General features: G+C 45.4%; 2 protein-coding genes across 12 annotated transcripts in view; one reads left to right on the top strand and one right to left on the bottom strand.

Annotated features, from left to right (window-relative positions):
- HUWE1 (HECT, UBA and WWE domain containing E3 ubiquitin protein ligase 1) overlaps nt 1–5,994 on the bottom strand; it is a 105,592-nt gene extending 99,598 nt beyond the window's left edge. For 10 of the 11 annotated variants that reach the window (XM_035140350.2, XM_060268831.1, XM_060268837.1 and 7 more), the window contains exons 1-2: nt 5,579–5,994; nt 3,418–3,561 (exon numbers count right to left, since the gene is read on the bottom strand). The gene's annotated coding sequence lies outside the window, so the exon portion shown is untranslated. The remainder of the gene's footprint in view (nt 1–3,417; nt 3,562–5,578) is intronic. The other variant, XM_035140358.2, reaches the window with a different exon arrangement.
- Nucleotides 5,995–6,235: 241 nt separating this feature from the next.
- The window catches only part of LOC118075349 (uncharacterized), a 45,782-nt gene continuing 35,918 nt past the window's right edge, over nt 6,236–16,099 (top strand). Inside the window, exons 1-2 of the mRNA XM_060269131.1 lie at nt 6,236–6,404; nt 15,410–15,629. Coding sequence (XP_060125114.1) covers nt 6,236–6,404; nt 15,410–15,629 — 389 coding nt within the window. The remainder of the gene's footprint in view (nt 6,405–15,409; nt 15,630–16,099) is intronic.

The raw sequence follows: 16,099 nt of genomic DNA, 5'->3' as shown, positions 1-16,099 counted from the left end.
TATTTCAGGATAAATTTGAAAAACACAGAAAGTTAAATGATTTGATAGATAGTTGGAGTAGGTTGGACACTAGATCTCCAGGTGTCGAATCATAATGCCTTTCAAAGACCCAAAGAAATCTATTAAGCAAAAATTCGCATTCCCAAGTGCTGAATACACCATGGGTGATTATGAAATATCTAACCTAGTTGTTGCCTACAAAAAGAAACAAGGACCAAATGTTCCAGAGGATACACACACAATACAGGAGAATTATGGTTTAATATATTTATTATTATTCACTCTCCTTAGGGATAGCCAAGGACTTTAGAATATTCTCCTGCATGAAATACATCACTCAATAACCCTAACTTGCACTCATTTAATTAAAATTTCCTTGCACCTGTTAGATTAGAAGATGTTATAAATGCCACTGGAGATCATGAGTTGTGTGAACTGCCATGCAGAATCAATCAATCTTGCCTTTCTTACTTTAAAGTCAATACAGCAATCACAGTGGGGGATAGAAATACTACCAAATATCCACTTTACCCAAAAAAATATTTACTAACAAAGTACAGCCATTCAGAGACAGAACTATGAGCGAGGAAGTCCCTGCCTGGAATCTCACCTCTGCCAATGAACCTGTAGGCAAGCTATGAATTCTCAGCCTCAAGCAATAAAGGGATAATAACATCTACCTATTGCAAGGATATAAGTATGTGAAATGCTCTGAACGCTCAAGAGCCTTGAACAAATGCTTATCATCAACAACGCACACAGCTACACAGTAACAAATGCATATTACTGCAACATAGAAATATTTGGAAAATCATTCAGCAATGGGAGAAAGTACTCTGCATTACATCAATAAGGGATGCATCAAGGAAGAAAATTATTTGCCACAACAGCTAAACAGAACCTCAACATAGAAGCAATATATATTCCAACAACAGATGTTGAGATAAATAAGGCATTGTCATCACTTTTGTACAATGCTTGCAAGTTTCCACAGACCTCTGGCTAGTCTCTATAGAAAATACTGGACTAATCAAGTTTGGTCTAATGCAGCAAAACCACATTGAACTAAGATCTAAAACTGATAAGAATGTTAATGAAAATATGTGATTTGGAAGTCAAGCTGTAATAATTACACTAAAGTGTCCAATATTTGTAGACATAAGCAGTGAACAAGATCTTTAAAATAAAGCAACAAGGAGAAGCTAAAGCAAACATTAAAAGTTTAACCATTCCTACTTAGTTGAATCACAGAATTGTAGAGTTGGAAGGGACCGTAAGGGTCTAGTCCACGGGTGTCAAACACAAGGCCCGGGGGCCAAATCCGGCCCGCCAGACCTCATCATGTGGCCCGCCGAGCGCCCCAGCCAGCGGGACCCAGCAGCGGGACCTTGCTGCTGAAGCGACGCGACGCACGGAGAGTCCCGAGCCTCTGCGACGCAGCAGTGCTCTGTAGCACTTTGAATCCTCCTCCTCCTGCCACGGCTCGGCGCCTGGAAACGGCTGCTGCTGCTGCTGAAGCACAGACAAAGCACCCAGCAGCGCCGCGTGGAGGAGGAGGAGGATTCAAAGTGCTACGGAGCACTGCTGCGTCCCAGAGGCTCGGGACTCTCCGCACGGCGCCTCCTCCTCCTCTTGCCTCACCTCCTCCTCCTCCTGCCGCGGCTCAGCCTCATGAACGTGAGCTCAGCAGTGGCTCAGTCTCACGAACGTGCAACTCTGAGGCTTTACGCACTACTCCTAAAACGGACACCCGCTGCCTCACGCTGCACAGGAAATGCTTTTTGCCCCTGGGTCCCTTCGCGCTCTTTTCTGGCACTGAATCAAGGCGGCGACCCCCCCCTTCCCTTTCTTTCTTCCTCTCTCGTTCTTATTCTTTCTTTCTCTCTCCTTCCTTCCTTCTTTATCTCTGTCATCTCTCCCTCTTTCTTTTTCTTTCCTTATTTATTCCTTCTTTCCTACTCTTCTTTCTCTCACCTCTTTCCTTCCTCTCTCCCTCCTGCTCCCTCTTTTCTTCCTTCCTTCCTTCCTTCCTTCCTTCCTTCCTTCCTTCCTTCCTTCCTTCCTTCTGTCCTTCCCATCTTTCTTCCTCTCCCTCATTCTTATTCTTTCTTTCCCTCTACTTCCTTCCTTCTTTCTCCCTTTCCGTCTTCTCTCCCTCTTTCTTTTTCTTTCCTTCTTTATTCCCTTCCTTATTTCCTACTCTTCTTTCTCTCCCCTCTTTCCTTCCTCTCTCCCTCCTGCTCCCTCTTTTCTTCCTTCCTTCCTTCCTCCCTCCCCTCCCTCTCCCTCTCCTCAGAAACATAGGATGCTGCTTTATACTTCTGGCCCTTAAACCCTGGAACCAGGAGAGCAGCTCCAGTGAGTCAACCTCAGCCAGTCCCTTTGGTGAAGGGTGGTGGCTCACTGGCAGAACATCTGTCCTGCATGCAGAAGGACCCCAGCATCTCCAGGTACTAGTAGCTCCGCAAAGGTCCTGCATGAAACCCTAGCGAACCTCCACCACCCAGTGCAGTTACCAAAAATCATTTTTCAATAAATTGTACAATAATTGTACATTTGAATATCTACTTGCCATTATTCTGACTATGTTTCTGCTTTCAGAGCTAGTTATTACTTACATTATTACAAAAAACAGTAATAATTGAATGCAGTGGCAATAATTTATGATAATAAAGAGTGGACACATAGTCCTACAGATACAACCGGCCCTTTGAGGGTGACCAAACTGCTGATGCGGCCCCCGATGAATTTGAATTTGACACCCCTGGTCTAGTCCAACCCACTGCAATGCAGGAATATTTTGCCCAACATGAGGCTTGAACCCATGGCCCTGAGATTAAGAGTCTCATGCTCTACCAACCGAGCACTCTTTTCAATAAGCTTTGAAAAATCAATGTGGGTTTTTGAAGCCCTAGTTTTGCAGCCCTCTACACAGAAAGAATAGAGAAAGCAGTATCAACTCCCATTACCAAATTTGGCGTCTGTGGTCAGGATTTTTGGTATGCAAACAAACTATTTGTATATGGCTTGGGACAAGTTGCCTCTTCAGCCTCAGATGACACTCTTAAGTAGCAACAACAGATGCAGAATTGTACCATACATGTTTGTGGGTTTCTGTCACAGTATTTAAGTGAAAGAATAACTGGTGCACAGTAATAGTTCTAATGCAGCAAATAAGGCTACCATTTGCATTTGGACAAGATAAAAGAAGGGGCGTGACCACTCCACTAAAGAATTATATTCACTCCACATAAACAACCAGCCATAACCCCATACAAACCAAGGTTAGAAGCTGAAGCCTTTCTTAAACAAGAGTTGTTCTGAGATCAGAGGGTACCTTTTAGGAAAAAGGAAATTTCAGGGAATCGCTACCACTTGAAGAGAAGCAGGATTAAACAAAGAAAGTTCAATACTAACCTGGAATCACAGCCAATCCATACTTGGCCTGGTCTACTATCCAAGTCACTGTTCTGGCACCTTTGCCTCACCCTAGTCAGCCAAGGGTAACACCTTCTGGTTTCACAGTCACTCTAATCCACTTATGTCAGACTATTTTAGGGTCTGCAACAAAATCACACAAGTTAGTACTGTACTGGGCTTCAAGCAGGCAGAGCTCAAGGTACTGACAGGTGTTTTCTGAAAAGACATTCAGGCTGGTAGCTCTGGATAGTTTTGGACTTTGCTAATCTAGCTCTCCTTGGCTAGGATATTTGTCTTAAATGCAGGACAACTTAAGAGTACAAGCAAGGAGGTGCACAGTTCACTGATAGGAAGACCATTTTGACACTCTAATCACACCAAAGTGAACTGGCCAAGCAGAACTAAGAAATGCTGTAAACTCAGCAAATTACTTTGTCATTTTGTGCATCTAGCACAAACAATAGCAGAAACAAGCTTTCAGGATCTTTACTTCTACTGTGGGGTAAAGTAACAGTTTTACATAATTTTAAAATGACCAACTTTTGCTCTACATTGTGTACTATTTCCCCAAAGGCTCCATTTCTTTTCTTTTTTCAGATTAAATGGTCAGCTTGTGCATCCTTAGGAAGCAAGTTTCCAGAGACAAATATGGCCATATCAACTAAAATTAATCAATTTGTGAAACTGATCATGAATTTTCTTATCTTGCCAGAACCATGCCATAAGGTGCCCAACTTTGCTTGCCAGCAATATCTATTCCTACTGAAAAATGAGTAAACTCCACCTATGAAACCATAATGGGACCATAGTGTCATGGATTAACTCATCTGCATCATATGAAAATATATTTTAAAAGAACTTAGAACTATACTGATACTTCTCAGAGGCTAGGAGCAACATAAGCTCCTGGGTAAGAGTTAAATCTGTGCTTGCATTTTTAGGCTCTCTGGTATAAAAACTACCAGAGTCTATACAGTATACATTTAAAATAAAAGGCTTACTTAATGTGAATGAAATGTGCTATTCAATTTGGGTCATTTGTGCTGACTCAGATAATAGTTTTTCTCATCTGTGTGAACACATCTTGCTTATATCCCAATAATTTTTCTGTCCAGGAAAATAGGAATCAAGACTGATGTAGCACGTATAAATGGTACTCCAAAGATGCTTGGAACTACCAGGTAAAGGGACAAATAAGAACCCCAATCTTTCCCAGACTTCTTATAAGAATAAACTAATATACCAATGGGAAGGGCAATTTTATCATAACAAGTTTACAGGAACAGGTGGAATGGGTGCCCAAAGTTCCCTTTGTACCAGGACAAAAGGTGTAAGTAGCCCTACACCTATGAGGAGAGAAGAAACAAGAAAAATTACCTGCCAATTAGGCCAGATCCACACCATATTGTACATTTAAAACACATGACTTCCCTCAGAGTCCTGGGAACTAAGGTTTCATTAATGGTTCTGGGAATTGTATTTCTGTGAGGCAGAAACTACCGTTCCCAGAGTTCTTTGGGAAAAGTCATGTGCTTTCAATCAATGGTGTGGATCTATCCTTAGGTTATGAAATTAGACCCAAAGGAAACTGCAGGTCAAGGTTGCAATTATGAGCATCCTCTGCAATGTTTCCTAATGAATTCAACGGGATGTTTACCAGACTTGTTTTCTTGCATAAACGACAGAGCTCCCTGTATCAAACCGGAAAATACCGGCTTGCCTCACGAGATGCGACTATAGATTAAATGTCTACCGAGGAGCGGAGGGGATGAAGCCCTACTTGAGGCGAGTAGGAAGGGCGTGAAGGGTTATAAGGCCCACTCCACTCTCTTGGGCTCACAGAGCTGCTTCTGCGGGGGTTGGGGGGGGTTGAGATTTAGGAAGTGCCTCCTAGTAGGAAGAGACGTACTCCTTCCCCTCTTGGAACCGAGGTCCCAGTTGACGGAAAGGCCAAGGCAGAACCGCCCGCCCCCCCTCCCTCCTGACTCCAACCACCGCCGCCCTTTCCCCACGGGGAAAAGCCAGGCCCCATTGTCCCGCCTCAGCGCACACCGCTCTTCCCGTAACCCAAGAGCGTCTCCCGCCTCGGGCCTTTCCCCAACGGGTCCCCTCCTCCGCAGCTGCCGCTCTCCCGTTCCCCGCCCAAAAACATGGGTACCTGCTCCGGGACAGAAATGGAGGGGGTGTCAATGCCGTACCCCGTTGCCTCCCGCCGCCGCCATCTTAACAGCAGCCCCTGAGCCTCAGCCCTAGCCAGGTCGCGCGAGAACTCGCCACCGGTAGGGAGGGAGGAAGAGACGCGATATCTGAGAAAACACAAGAGCCCACGAGAACTGCGGGAGGAGGGCGAAGCAAGTTATGGCGGAAAGTACAGTCTCGCGATACAATGAGAAGGCAGCTTCCTGCGAGACGTGAAACTCGAAAGAGGAAGTTGAAATCACGCGAGATTTCGGTGACGTTCCGCCTCTGGTGAAGGATGTTACTTCTAGGGATGAGACGGCGGGAAACAGGGTAGAGTTCTTTTCCTATTCTGCCGCAGGTCCATGACCTCGGAAAGTAGCTAGTTAACAAGAGCGTTTATCGCGATACTTGCCGTAAAAACTGAGGCAAAATATTCCACACGAGAACCTGAAGACACGCGAGAGTTCGAGCAATTCTCCTGACAGACTGTCTCCTCCTACTTTTGCTTATTGGAAACCTCACGAGATTTGGAGAATAAAATCACGCAGGTAGCAGTCCTTTGCTTCTAAGGACGAAACTCCTAAGATACATACATGTCTTCGGTTATGGTTGAGATGTGGCGCCATAAAGGGATATGGAGTTGGGGAAGGGGATTGGCATCTCGAGGAAGCTCCCGCGAGAGCTCGCAGATCTGGTCACGAGATCTGTCTACCTGAGCTTCAGCGTATGGGGACAGCTGAGGCGAAATATCACGATATGCGAGAATGACGTCACGCGGAAGTCCGTATTTGCTGGCTGCTCCTGTGAGGAAAGGGCTGAGTGGCGCGCATAGCTCCAGCCACGAAATCTCGCGGGAACAGGGAACTAAAAGAACGTGACAGATTGTTCAGCAATTCTGCGCACGAGGGAAGGAGCGACGGGTTTTCTTCCGCTCCCGTAATCACGCGGGAAGTGGGCAGAACTCTCGCGAGAGCCTGCTACACTGTTAGCTTCTGCTTATTGAAGCTGCCGCGAATGGAAGTTTTTGCGGGTGTTGATAGTGTAGGGGGGGGTGGCTTGCCCTTTACGAGCTGTTCTCATTCTATATACTGTATATATATTCTGTTTCTTAAAATTAACACACCGCTTGATTGTGAGAAAGAACCCTCAAAGCGGCTTAAAAAAAGATAAAACCGTAAAATTGAAAAACCCAACCCATAGGTACAAAAGTTAAAATGCTAAAACAGATTGAAATTACCTCAACTTTCTAAGCCTTTGTGTAAGCAGGAATGTGTTTTTAGCAGGCACCGAGAAGAGGACAGTGAAGGTGCCTGCTTGATATCAATAGGCAGGGAGTTCCGAAGTGTAGGTGGTGCCACACTAAAGGGCTGTGTTCTTACAAATGCGGAACGGATTGTGTGGCATCTGTAGTACAGCTTGTGCAGAGCTCCTCTGAGGCCCAGGGTGGGAGTCTTCTTAGAAAAAAAAGTTACAAACTCAAACCAGCTTAGCCCTCCCAAGGCCTCGGGCAAGTGTACCTGGCTATTCTGCCAGTCAAGCGGGCATGCGGCGTAAGACGATCTCATGGGTATGTCCCAAGTTGTTAAGGGCTTTGTATGCTAACATATACAGTATAACTATAGGGACGCAGGTGGCTCTGTGGTCTAAACCACTAAGCCTAGGGCTTGCCATTCAGAAGATTGGCGGTTCGAATCCCCGCGACGGGGTGAGCTCCCGTTGCTCGGTCTCTGCTCCTGCCAACCTAGCAGTTCGAAAGCATGTCAAAGTGCAAGTAGATAAATAGGTACCGCGCCGGCAGGAAGATAAATGGTGTTTCCATGCGCTGCCCTGGTTTCGCCAGAAGCGGCTTAGTCATGCTGGCCTCATGACCCGGAAAAACTGCGGACAAATGTCAACTTCCTTTGGCCAGTAAAGCAAGATGAGCACTGCAACCCGAGTCGTCCGCGACAGGACTTAACGATCAGGGTTACCTTTACCTTTACCTGTATGCTAACAATAACACTTTGAACTTGGCCCGGCAGCAAATCAGCAACCAGAGCGGATCTCTGAGCACAGATGCTACATTCTGATAAGGCCTCATTCATTTTGTGTTTTAATAGATCTTTTATATTTATATATAGTTTTAATTCTAATAATGTTAATTGTTTTTGATTATCACCCCCTCCTATGCTTTAAGTTGTTCCTCTTTTATTTGCATGGCTTACTAGGGAAAAGGCAGGGTATAAATAAATAATTATCATCATTCTTTGGATGCACTTCATACTGTTGCTTAATGACATGATCCAGAAATGTATCTGCCACAAGTGTGTGCGTTTCCATTTGGCTTCTTTGTTTTCAGTGTGAGCTTCAGTATTTTTATATCCTGAAATGTAGGATATAAGGCAGGATTCATCTGATGAGGCCTGTCAGTAGAAGCCCAATTCAATTATTTCCACTTACTCAGAAGAGGGGTTTCCCCCTTGCACTACCGCATCCTCCATTCTGTCTAGCAAGCTGAAATGCAGGTTCATGACGATGATCAACTTAGCGCAATGTTCCTTTCATTTATTATTATAATAGTAAGTCCCACTTCCTTGCAATTAAGTGCACATAAGGTTGCAGCCTCATGTGCAACATAATAGAAGCACCTAAAATGTTCTAAGAATTGTACAGAGATTAAAAGATAAGACAGGTTGTACCTGCAGGCTCACAACCCGTATATACTCGAGTACAGTATAAGCTGACCCGAGTATAAGCCGAGGTACCTAATTTTACCTCAAAGTGGGAAAACATATTGACTCGAGTACAAGCTGAGGGTGGGAAATGCAGCAGCTACTGGTAAATTTCAAAAATACAAATAAATACCATCCTATGCCTTTCCCAGCTGTTAGCCGCGGGGTGGGGGGAGAAGCGGCAAGGAATGATCCCTTCCTCGCCGCTTCTCCCTCCCTGCTGCCTTGCACAGAGCAGGCATAGGACGGGGGTTCGGAGAGGCGCAGCACAGTGCTTCTCCAAACTCCCAGTCCTGTGGCTTTCTCCGCCGCCACCCGCCTCACTCAAATATAAGCCGAGGGGGGCTTCTTCAGCACATTTTTGGTGCTGAAAAGGCAGGCTTATACTCGAGTATATATGGTATTTTAGACAAAATAGGAAAAAGCTACATCTGCTGAAATTCCTTCTAAACAACTGTGAAAATGCAAGATCCCAGCCCCTCTTGCATCTGACCAGCCTTTGGATGGAAGAGGCAATGCTGATTTTCCCCTTGTCAAATAGGTGGTTAGTGTGATGGAGGGAAGAGAGAAGAGCACACATGAATTTAGAACGATGATCCAATAGGTTATTAAATTTACTCATCTCCTGGGGGGTGGCGGCTGTTTCCTGGTTTTTGGTTGTTGTTTTTAAGGCTGCAGACAGACATGAACTGTAGGTAATTTGAGAGAAGCTTTGTTTCCCATGGTCAACATACACCTCCTTTCCTATAAAACAGGTTTTATAGGTTTTTCAAACAGTATGAAAACTTGCTTAGCCAGATTACGCATTATGTGCAGTCTAAATTACATATAGACAAAGGCCAAAGAAAGACATGTTCTCAGCAAACTGGTGTAACTTTACCCATGAATGAATCGGACAATAACAATTCTGTGTAGAAATTTAATGGATTGTGTAGCATGCTCTGTAACCGGATTATTTTAGACACCCTCGAAGAAACCTGTAAAAAACTAACTAATTGGTCTCTGAAATACTGTCTGGGGCAGTGGTTCCCAACAGGTGGTCCGCGGACCCCCAGGGGTCCGCGAGCTATGCCAGAGGGGTCCGCAAGATGCTATTAGAATAAAATAAAGATGCTATTAGAATAAAAAATATATTAAATATATTTCGTATGATAACAGATTTTTTGTTTTGGCCGCTTCCTGCATGAGCAGAGTCTAGCGCAAAACTAGAATTAGATAGAGGCAGTAGTTCTGCTGTATGCCGTTAGGTGGCGCTTTACAAACACTACTGTTTTGCAAAGAGGCAGCGCGCGCATTCTACTAACGCTCACCTCCCCAAGATGCTTTGCGCGCGTCGGCTTCATTTGTGCGCTACTGCGCAAGTACCCTGTCTTCTCCATTCCCCTCCCTCCTCCCTGGCGCGTGCTGCCTCTTTGCAAAACAGTAGTGTTTGTAAACAAAGCGTTGTTTTTCGCGGAAGCTACAGTTCGCGTAGTTAAAAATGGACCGTTGGTTAAAAAGTGGTTCGTTAAAACGACAAAGGCCTACAGATGAAGAGGAAGATAATGCATTTGATGTTCAAGCAAGTAAGTCAGTGACTCTCGAACCGATCTTGTCAGTGTCCATTGAACCTAAATCTTCGGCGTCCCTTGAACCTAACCCTTCCAAGATCTTTGCAGAAAAATCAATAAACAAGCTGTTCCCCTTCTGTGGAATTATTTTAAGTATACAGTATACTTGTGAAATTCCTTTTAAATTCTGTTCAGAAAAGTAAAAAAAAAAAGTGACTTTGTGGAGCTTCAGGAGCCAGAGGCAATATATGCAACCATATGAGACCCGTAGGCAGTGGTGGAATCGTGGAGCACAATCTGTCAGGAAGTTCTCTTGCACAAGACCCATGAAAATGAATGCAAGCTGTGTCAGAGTATATGGCATTTGTTGCAATATGCCTTGCATAGGAGTAGTTCAATTTCTGTCTGGGGTTAGGGGTACCATTTTTGAAAAAGATACCAAAAGTTATTTCTATCACCAGGACAGAATGGAAGCCTTCCATCTAATTAAATGGAATAGGAAAATATTCTAGTTTTCCTAGTTCCTTTAATTTAATCAAGCCCGATTCTGTGGAGTTTTGTTCTTTTGACGTGCCTTGATCCTTTGGGGGTATGGCAGGCTATAAATATTGCGCTTATGCATGCTTAAAGTTGCAATTCTATACAAACCTACACAGGAGAAAATCCAACTGAACTCAAGGAGACTTAACTTCTGAGCAGATGTACATAGGCATTCACTGTCAGGATTGTGGTGCTGTCAAGGTTAGACTTTGGGGCAGAAGTCCAGGGCTCTGCTCAACAGGATGAGAGGAAGAACTCCTGCCCACAGGAGGACTGGCTTACCACATTTTGAAGTAATACACACTGTCATCTAAAGCACCTTTGAGTCCAGAGTGGAAAAACCACCCAACTGCACCACTGACCTCTCAGCAAATAAAAATCACCAGGTATGTAGCCAAGCTACAAACACTTATGAAACAACCCTCCCAGTGTTAAAGAAAAGGGACTTGTGCCTTCAACAGACATGCCACGGACTGCCATATTTCAAACAGTGAAAATCCGGACAGAAAAGTTGCTAAACGTTTTAGTTTTGCCCAAAGTTGAGCTTTTGGGGGGTAAAAACGCAAAATAATTTTTTAAACAAAAAAATTAGCATTTTGGAGCTATTTTTATGTGAAATTGCCAAAAACGGCACTGCTGACATGGGTTGCCATATGTCCAGATTTCCCCGGACATTTCTACGATTTCCACCCAGACACTGCTGCTGAATGCAGTATTCCGTACATACGACAAGCCTAAATCCCATGCATGCTTGTTCAGAAGGAAAATCTAATGGTGTTCACTGGGAGTGTACAATTTGCTACATTAATTCAAAGCTTCTTCTTATCCTGATGTTCAGCAGAGAAGTCTCCAAAAGCAACTCTACAGGTATCGGTGATAAGACAGCCTCTGCCCTCTGGTGTACAACCTAAAAGACAGGCACAAAAGGAAAGAGATACTGGAAGGGAGAAGCAAGCTCAAGGGCTAAGAGTGATCCGTTCATATGTAGAAGCCGTGAAGAGGCCCCAGATAAAGTTGCTTCTGAATAACCCCTTGAAGCTAAAGCAGAAGGCAAAGAATCTTCCTTCTCCAAGCTCTCTAAATTGTACTTTTGGTGTGATGCAGTGAGATGGGGTGGGTGGGAATGACATTACTGGTACTTCTACCTTCCTGCTGTTCATGCCAGGAAAGAGCAGAGCACATCTCCCATGTTCTACCACTTACCACAAGTGTTGCATCTGTGCGGGAGCTGGAGAGTTCACAAGTTCCAATGAGTTCTCGCCTCCACCCATCCTAATTAATACCATACAATGCTTGGCCCTGCTTGGCTTGTAGGAGCTGCTTTTAAAAGGGGGGCTGGGCTGGGGGTTGCAATATCTCACCTCGGGCCAGTAGGGGGCAACAGACACCATGTGAGCATCCTTTCCCTTCTCTATCCTGTATGCACTTAAACAGTATTTTGTGTTTTAGGATGAGTGTGTGAAGGGACCGAGAAACAGCAAATGTATTTACATGCATCATTGCAGAGGTGAACCAGGCTGTGATCCTGTATCCACTCTCCTAGAAGTAAGCTCCATTGATTAAAATGGGACTTAATATATAGGATTGAACAGTCCGTCAACTGTTTGAAGTTGGGTGTTTTATTAATACAATATCAAAGGTAAAATATCTCATACTGTATACAGAGATTATGATAGTCAGAGACCCATGAATGCAGATGTCATTGCATTATGACCTGGGGTGGGTATGAGCCCCATGTAATTAGGAGACACTACTTGCAAATATTCTGTGACCCAAAACAATGAGTGAGAGAAACATCAAAATCTCAGAGCATCATGGCATTGCAAGGCCATAGGATAGCCCTGTTTCCACCATACCTACTCTTATAATGTTATTACTCCACAACTAAATATTAATGAAGATAAAGGGACCCCTGACCATTAGGTCCAGTCGCAGACGACTGGGGTTGCGGCGCTCATCTCGCTTTATTGGCCGAGGGAGCCAGCTTACAGCTTCCGGGTCATGTGGCCGGCATGACTAAGCCGCTTCTGACAAACCAGAGCAGCACACGGAAACGCTGTTTACCTTCCCGCCGGAGCGGTACCTATTTATCTACTTGCACTTTGTGCCTTTGAACTGCTAGGTTGGCAGGAGCAGGGACCGAGCAACAGGAGCTCACCCTGTCACGGGGATTTGAACCGCTGACCTTCTGATCAGCAAGCCCTAGGCTCTGTGGTTTAACCCACAGCGCCACCCACGTCCCTAATTAATGAAGGTAGTGTCTCACAAAAACACCAGGCCACAGAGAGTTTTGTCCCAAAGGGCAGCTCCAAAGTACAAGTTTATAATGTTCAAGTCACTAAGACTCCATTTGCACTATACATTTAAAGCAGTATCATACCACTTTAAGCAAGCACATCTTCCACCAAAAAATCCTGGAAAATGTAGTTTGGTTAAGTGTGTTGAGCATTGATCGTAGAAGAACCTGATGCAATGCAGGAATCTCAGTTAAAACCTCCATGACAGGTGGCCACTTGTTTTTGAGAAACTCATGCTAGGTCTTAGTAATCACAGCATCATTTTCTAAGTGCTCTCAGACTCTGTTTAATTATCTGTTGCAGGACCTTTCCTGGTATCGATATTAAGCTCACTGGTAAGTAGTTGCCTGGTCTTTCTTCCCCGTATGCAGGAACCGCACCTGTTCTCCAAGAATTCTCAGAGATTATAGGCAGAGGCTCTGAGGTTATGCCCACAAGCTCCTTTAGTATCATTGGATGCATCTTATCAGGCCCTGGAGATTTTAATTCATTTAAAGTTAGGAAACCTTTGGTCCCCTCATAGAACTGCAATTCTCAGAGTGGTTTAACAGCGAGCTCTGGAAATTCCCTGTGAGGGCCTAACAATGCTGAGCACCTTTCTCTGAAGAATGCATCAAGGACAAATTTCTGATTGTCCATGTATTAATAGCAGTCCAGTAGAGAATGAGTAGGGACGCGGATGGCGCTGTGGGTTAAACCACAGAGCCTAGGGCTTGCCGATTAGAAGGTCGGCGGTTCAAATCCCCGCGACGGGGTGAGCTCCCGTTCTGTCCCAGCTCCTGCCAACCTAGCAGTTCGAAAGCATGTCAAAGTAGATAAATAGGTACTGCTACAGCGGGAAGGTAAACGGCGTTTCCGTGTGCTGCTCTGGTTCGCCAGAAGCAGCTTTGTCATGCTGGCCACATGACCTGGAAGCTGTATGCCAGCTCCCTCGGCCAATAACGCGAGATGAGCTCCACAATCCCAGAGTCAGTCACAACTGGACCTAATGGTCAGGGGTCCCTTTACCTTTAGAGAATGAGAAAAGATTGAAAGTTGCAAGGTGAAACCTTATAATACTGGTTTCACAATGTGTTGTACTTAGCTTTTATGGAAAAAATGACACACAAATTAAGAGTTCTTCATGGTGTTTCAAAAACTGACAAATGTATTTCAACTTTGAATACATTACATTTCCCACAAGAACATAAAAAAACAAACCCTCATTATTCTATTTGTTTCTAGTATATTGCAGAGATAATTAGCTTTCACATCTCAATTCCCCTCCTCTATGTGGTTTCATTTATTTTGATTTGCTATTGGTCTTTTTCACCTGGATCTGAGCCACTTGGATTTTGGGTTTTTTGGGGGGAGGTAAGTTTGTTCCCACCAGTTTTTGTTTTTGTTCTCACCAGTTTTTTGTTTAACCCAGGTGGCGCTGTGGGTTAAACCACAGAGTCTAGGGCTTGCTGATCAGAAGGTTGGCGGTTCGAATCCCTGCAATGGGGTGAGCTCCCGTTGCTCAGTCCCAGCTCCTGCCCACCTAGCAGTTCGAAAGCACATCAAAGTGCAAGTAGATAAATAGGGACCGCTACAGCGGGAAGGTAAATGGCGTTTCTGTGCACTGCTCTGGTTCGCCAGAAGCAGCTTTGTCATGCTGGCCACATGACCCGGAAGCTGTCTGCGGATAAACGCCGGCTCCCTCGGCCTATAGAGCGAGATGAGCGCCGCAACCCCAGAGTTGGACACGACTGGACCTGAGGGTCAGGGGCCCCTTTACCTTTATGTTTGTTCTCAACGGTTTTTGTTTTTTGTTTTTTTGTTCTCACCAGTTTTAAAGTGAGTTATAACGTAATGTATTCTTGCTATTGTAAAAATAAATAAATGCTGTACTCGACCTTGACAACAATGAAATATTATACAACAAACAAACTGTCAGGGGGCTCCCAAAGGGTCCACGGGAGGAGGGGGATGCCAGATCGGGTTACAGGGATCCCCGGCCCCTCCTCTTCAGCAGTACCTCTTCCAGCCGAGGTAGCAGCAAGTCCTCCAATGGGGAGGAAGAGGAAATGGTCAGACAGTGCGAAAGGGGGACAGCGATGCTAGCGAGGAGCCCCTGCACCACCTTCACCCAGAGGGCTCAGAAAGAGAGACACAACTTCCGTCACCCCAGCTGCGCAGAGGCGTCAAACGCAGGGAGGGGAGGCGGTTCCTGGGGGTCCCCAAGTTCTTATGCTGGGGGAGGAGCAGGAAGGGGGCACTCCCGGATTCTGCGAGTGACTGAGATGGACGTGTTTTAGTTAGCTCTGCACTGTACATAGTATGCACAATAAACCTGTTAAAAGCCAGGTTGGACTCCAGCGTCGTTACTCGTGAGCAACCACCTCATGGCCATTACACAAACAGACCCGTCTGAGCACCCATGATTCCTTGGGGGAAGCCATGACTGTTTAAAGTGGTATGATACTGCTTTAAATGTAAGTTTACAAAGGAGAGGTCCCCTTTCATCTCTGTATCACAGCCAATCCCACACCACATGATTTACTGTTTCCTCCACCCCACAAGGACAAATCTACAGGACATTTAAATGCTTCCATACTTCCACCCTGGGAAGTTAACCTATCACCTGAACTTTAATCTGCTGGGCTTACAGCAGCCTATCTCCTCCCATCCCACCAGTTACATTCCATAAGGATAGTCATGCTGGGCTTTTCAGTTGTTCTTTGTGTAGCTTATTTCTACCCCAGTTTTGGGGCACTGGTATCTCCCAATCCTGAGCTTCTGTCTCAAGGAAGGACCCGCCTGCAACAGGCCCGTGAACTGGCTCGACACCCACGCTATGGTACTTGTTGGATGGGAGCCTTAGGGCAGCTAGACACTGGGTGCAGGGAGCTGGATGAGGAGCAGCAAAGCCGCATTGCAATCGCATTTGCCCATTGCCACCTCCAGCGGTGAGTCCAGATACCTGGGTCTTGGGGGACGGGCTGGTGACAGCCAGTGTAATGGAGTGATCACTAGAGTGTTGTCCTAGGACAGGGTTTCCCAGCTGGTTTTGGACAACAACTCCCTTCATCCCTAGCTAGCAGGACCAGTGATCAGGGATGGACTGGAATCTTAGTCCAAAAACAGCTGGAAACCTCAGTTTGGGAAACCCCATCCTAGGACTTGAGGTATCGGGAAGCAGATCCTCACCCTGCCACTAGGTGAAATTTGGCTAGTCAAAGCCTCTCAGCTTAACCTCCTTCAACAAACTCACCCAGCCCAACCTGTTGTAGCCTGGAACTGCACAGTGCGCAGCTGATTTGTTTACTGAATGGGGCACAGCTGTGGGCAGCCTGAGGAAGCCCCATCAACATTGGTGTCTGTCCATCAACCCTAGTAGGACAGTCTAGGGTGATGTTTGCAGGCTCCACAAACCCTC

This window comes from Zootoca vivipara, chromosome 16 (assembly GCF_963506605.1).
Source record: "Zootoca vivipara chromosome 16, rZooViv1.1, whole genome shotgun sequence".
Taxonomy (NCBI): domain Eukaryota; kingdom Metazoa; phylum Chordata; class Lepidosauria; order Squamata; family Lacertidae; genus Zootoca; species Zootoca vivipara.
This window is presented reverse-complemented; position numbering and strand designations above follow the sequence as displayed.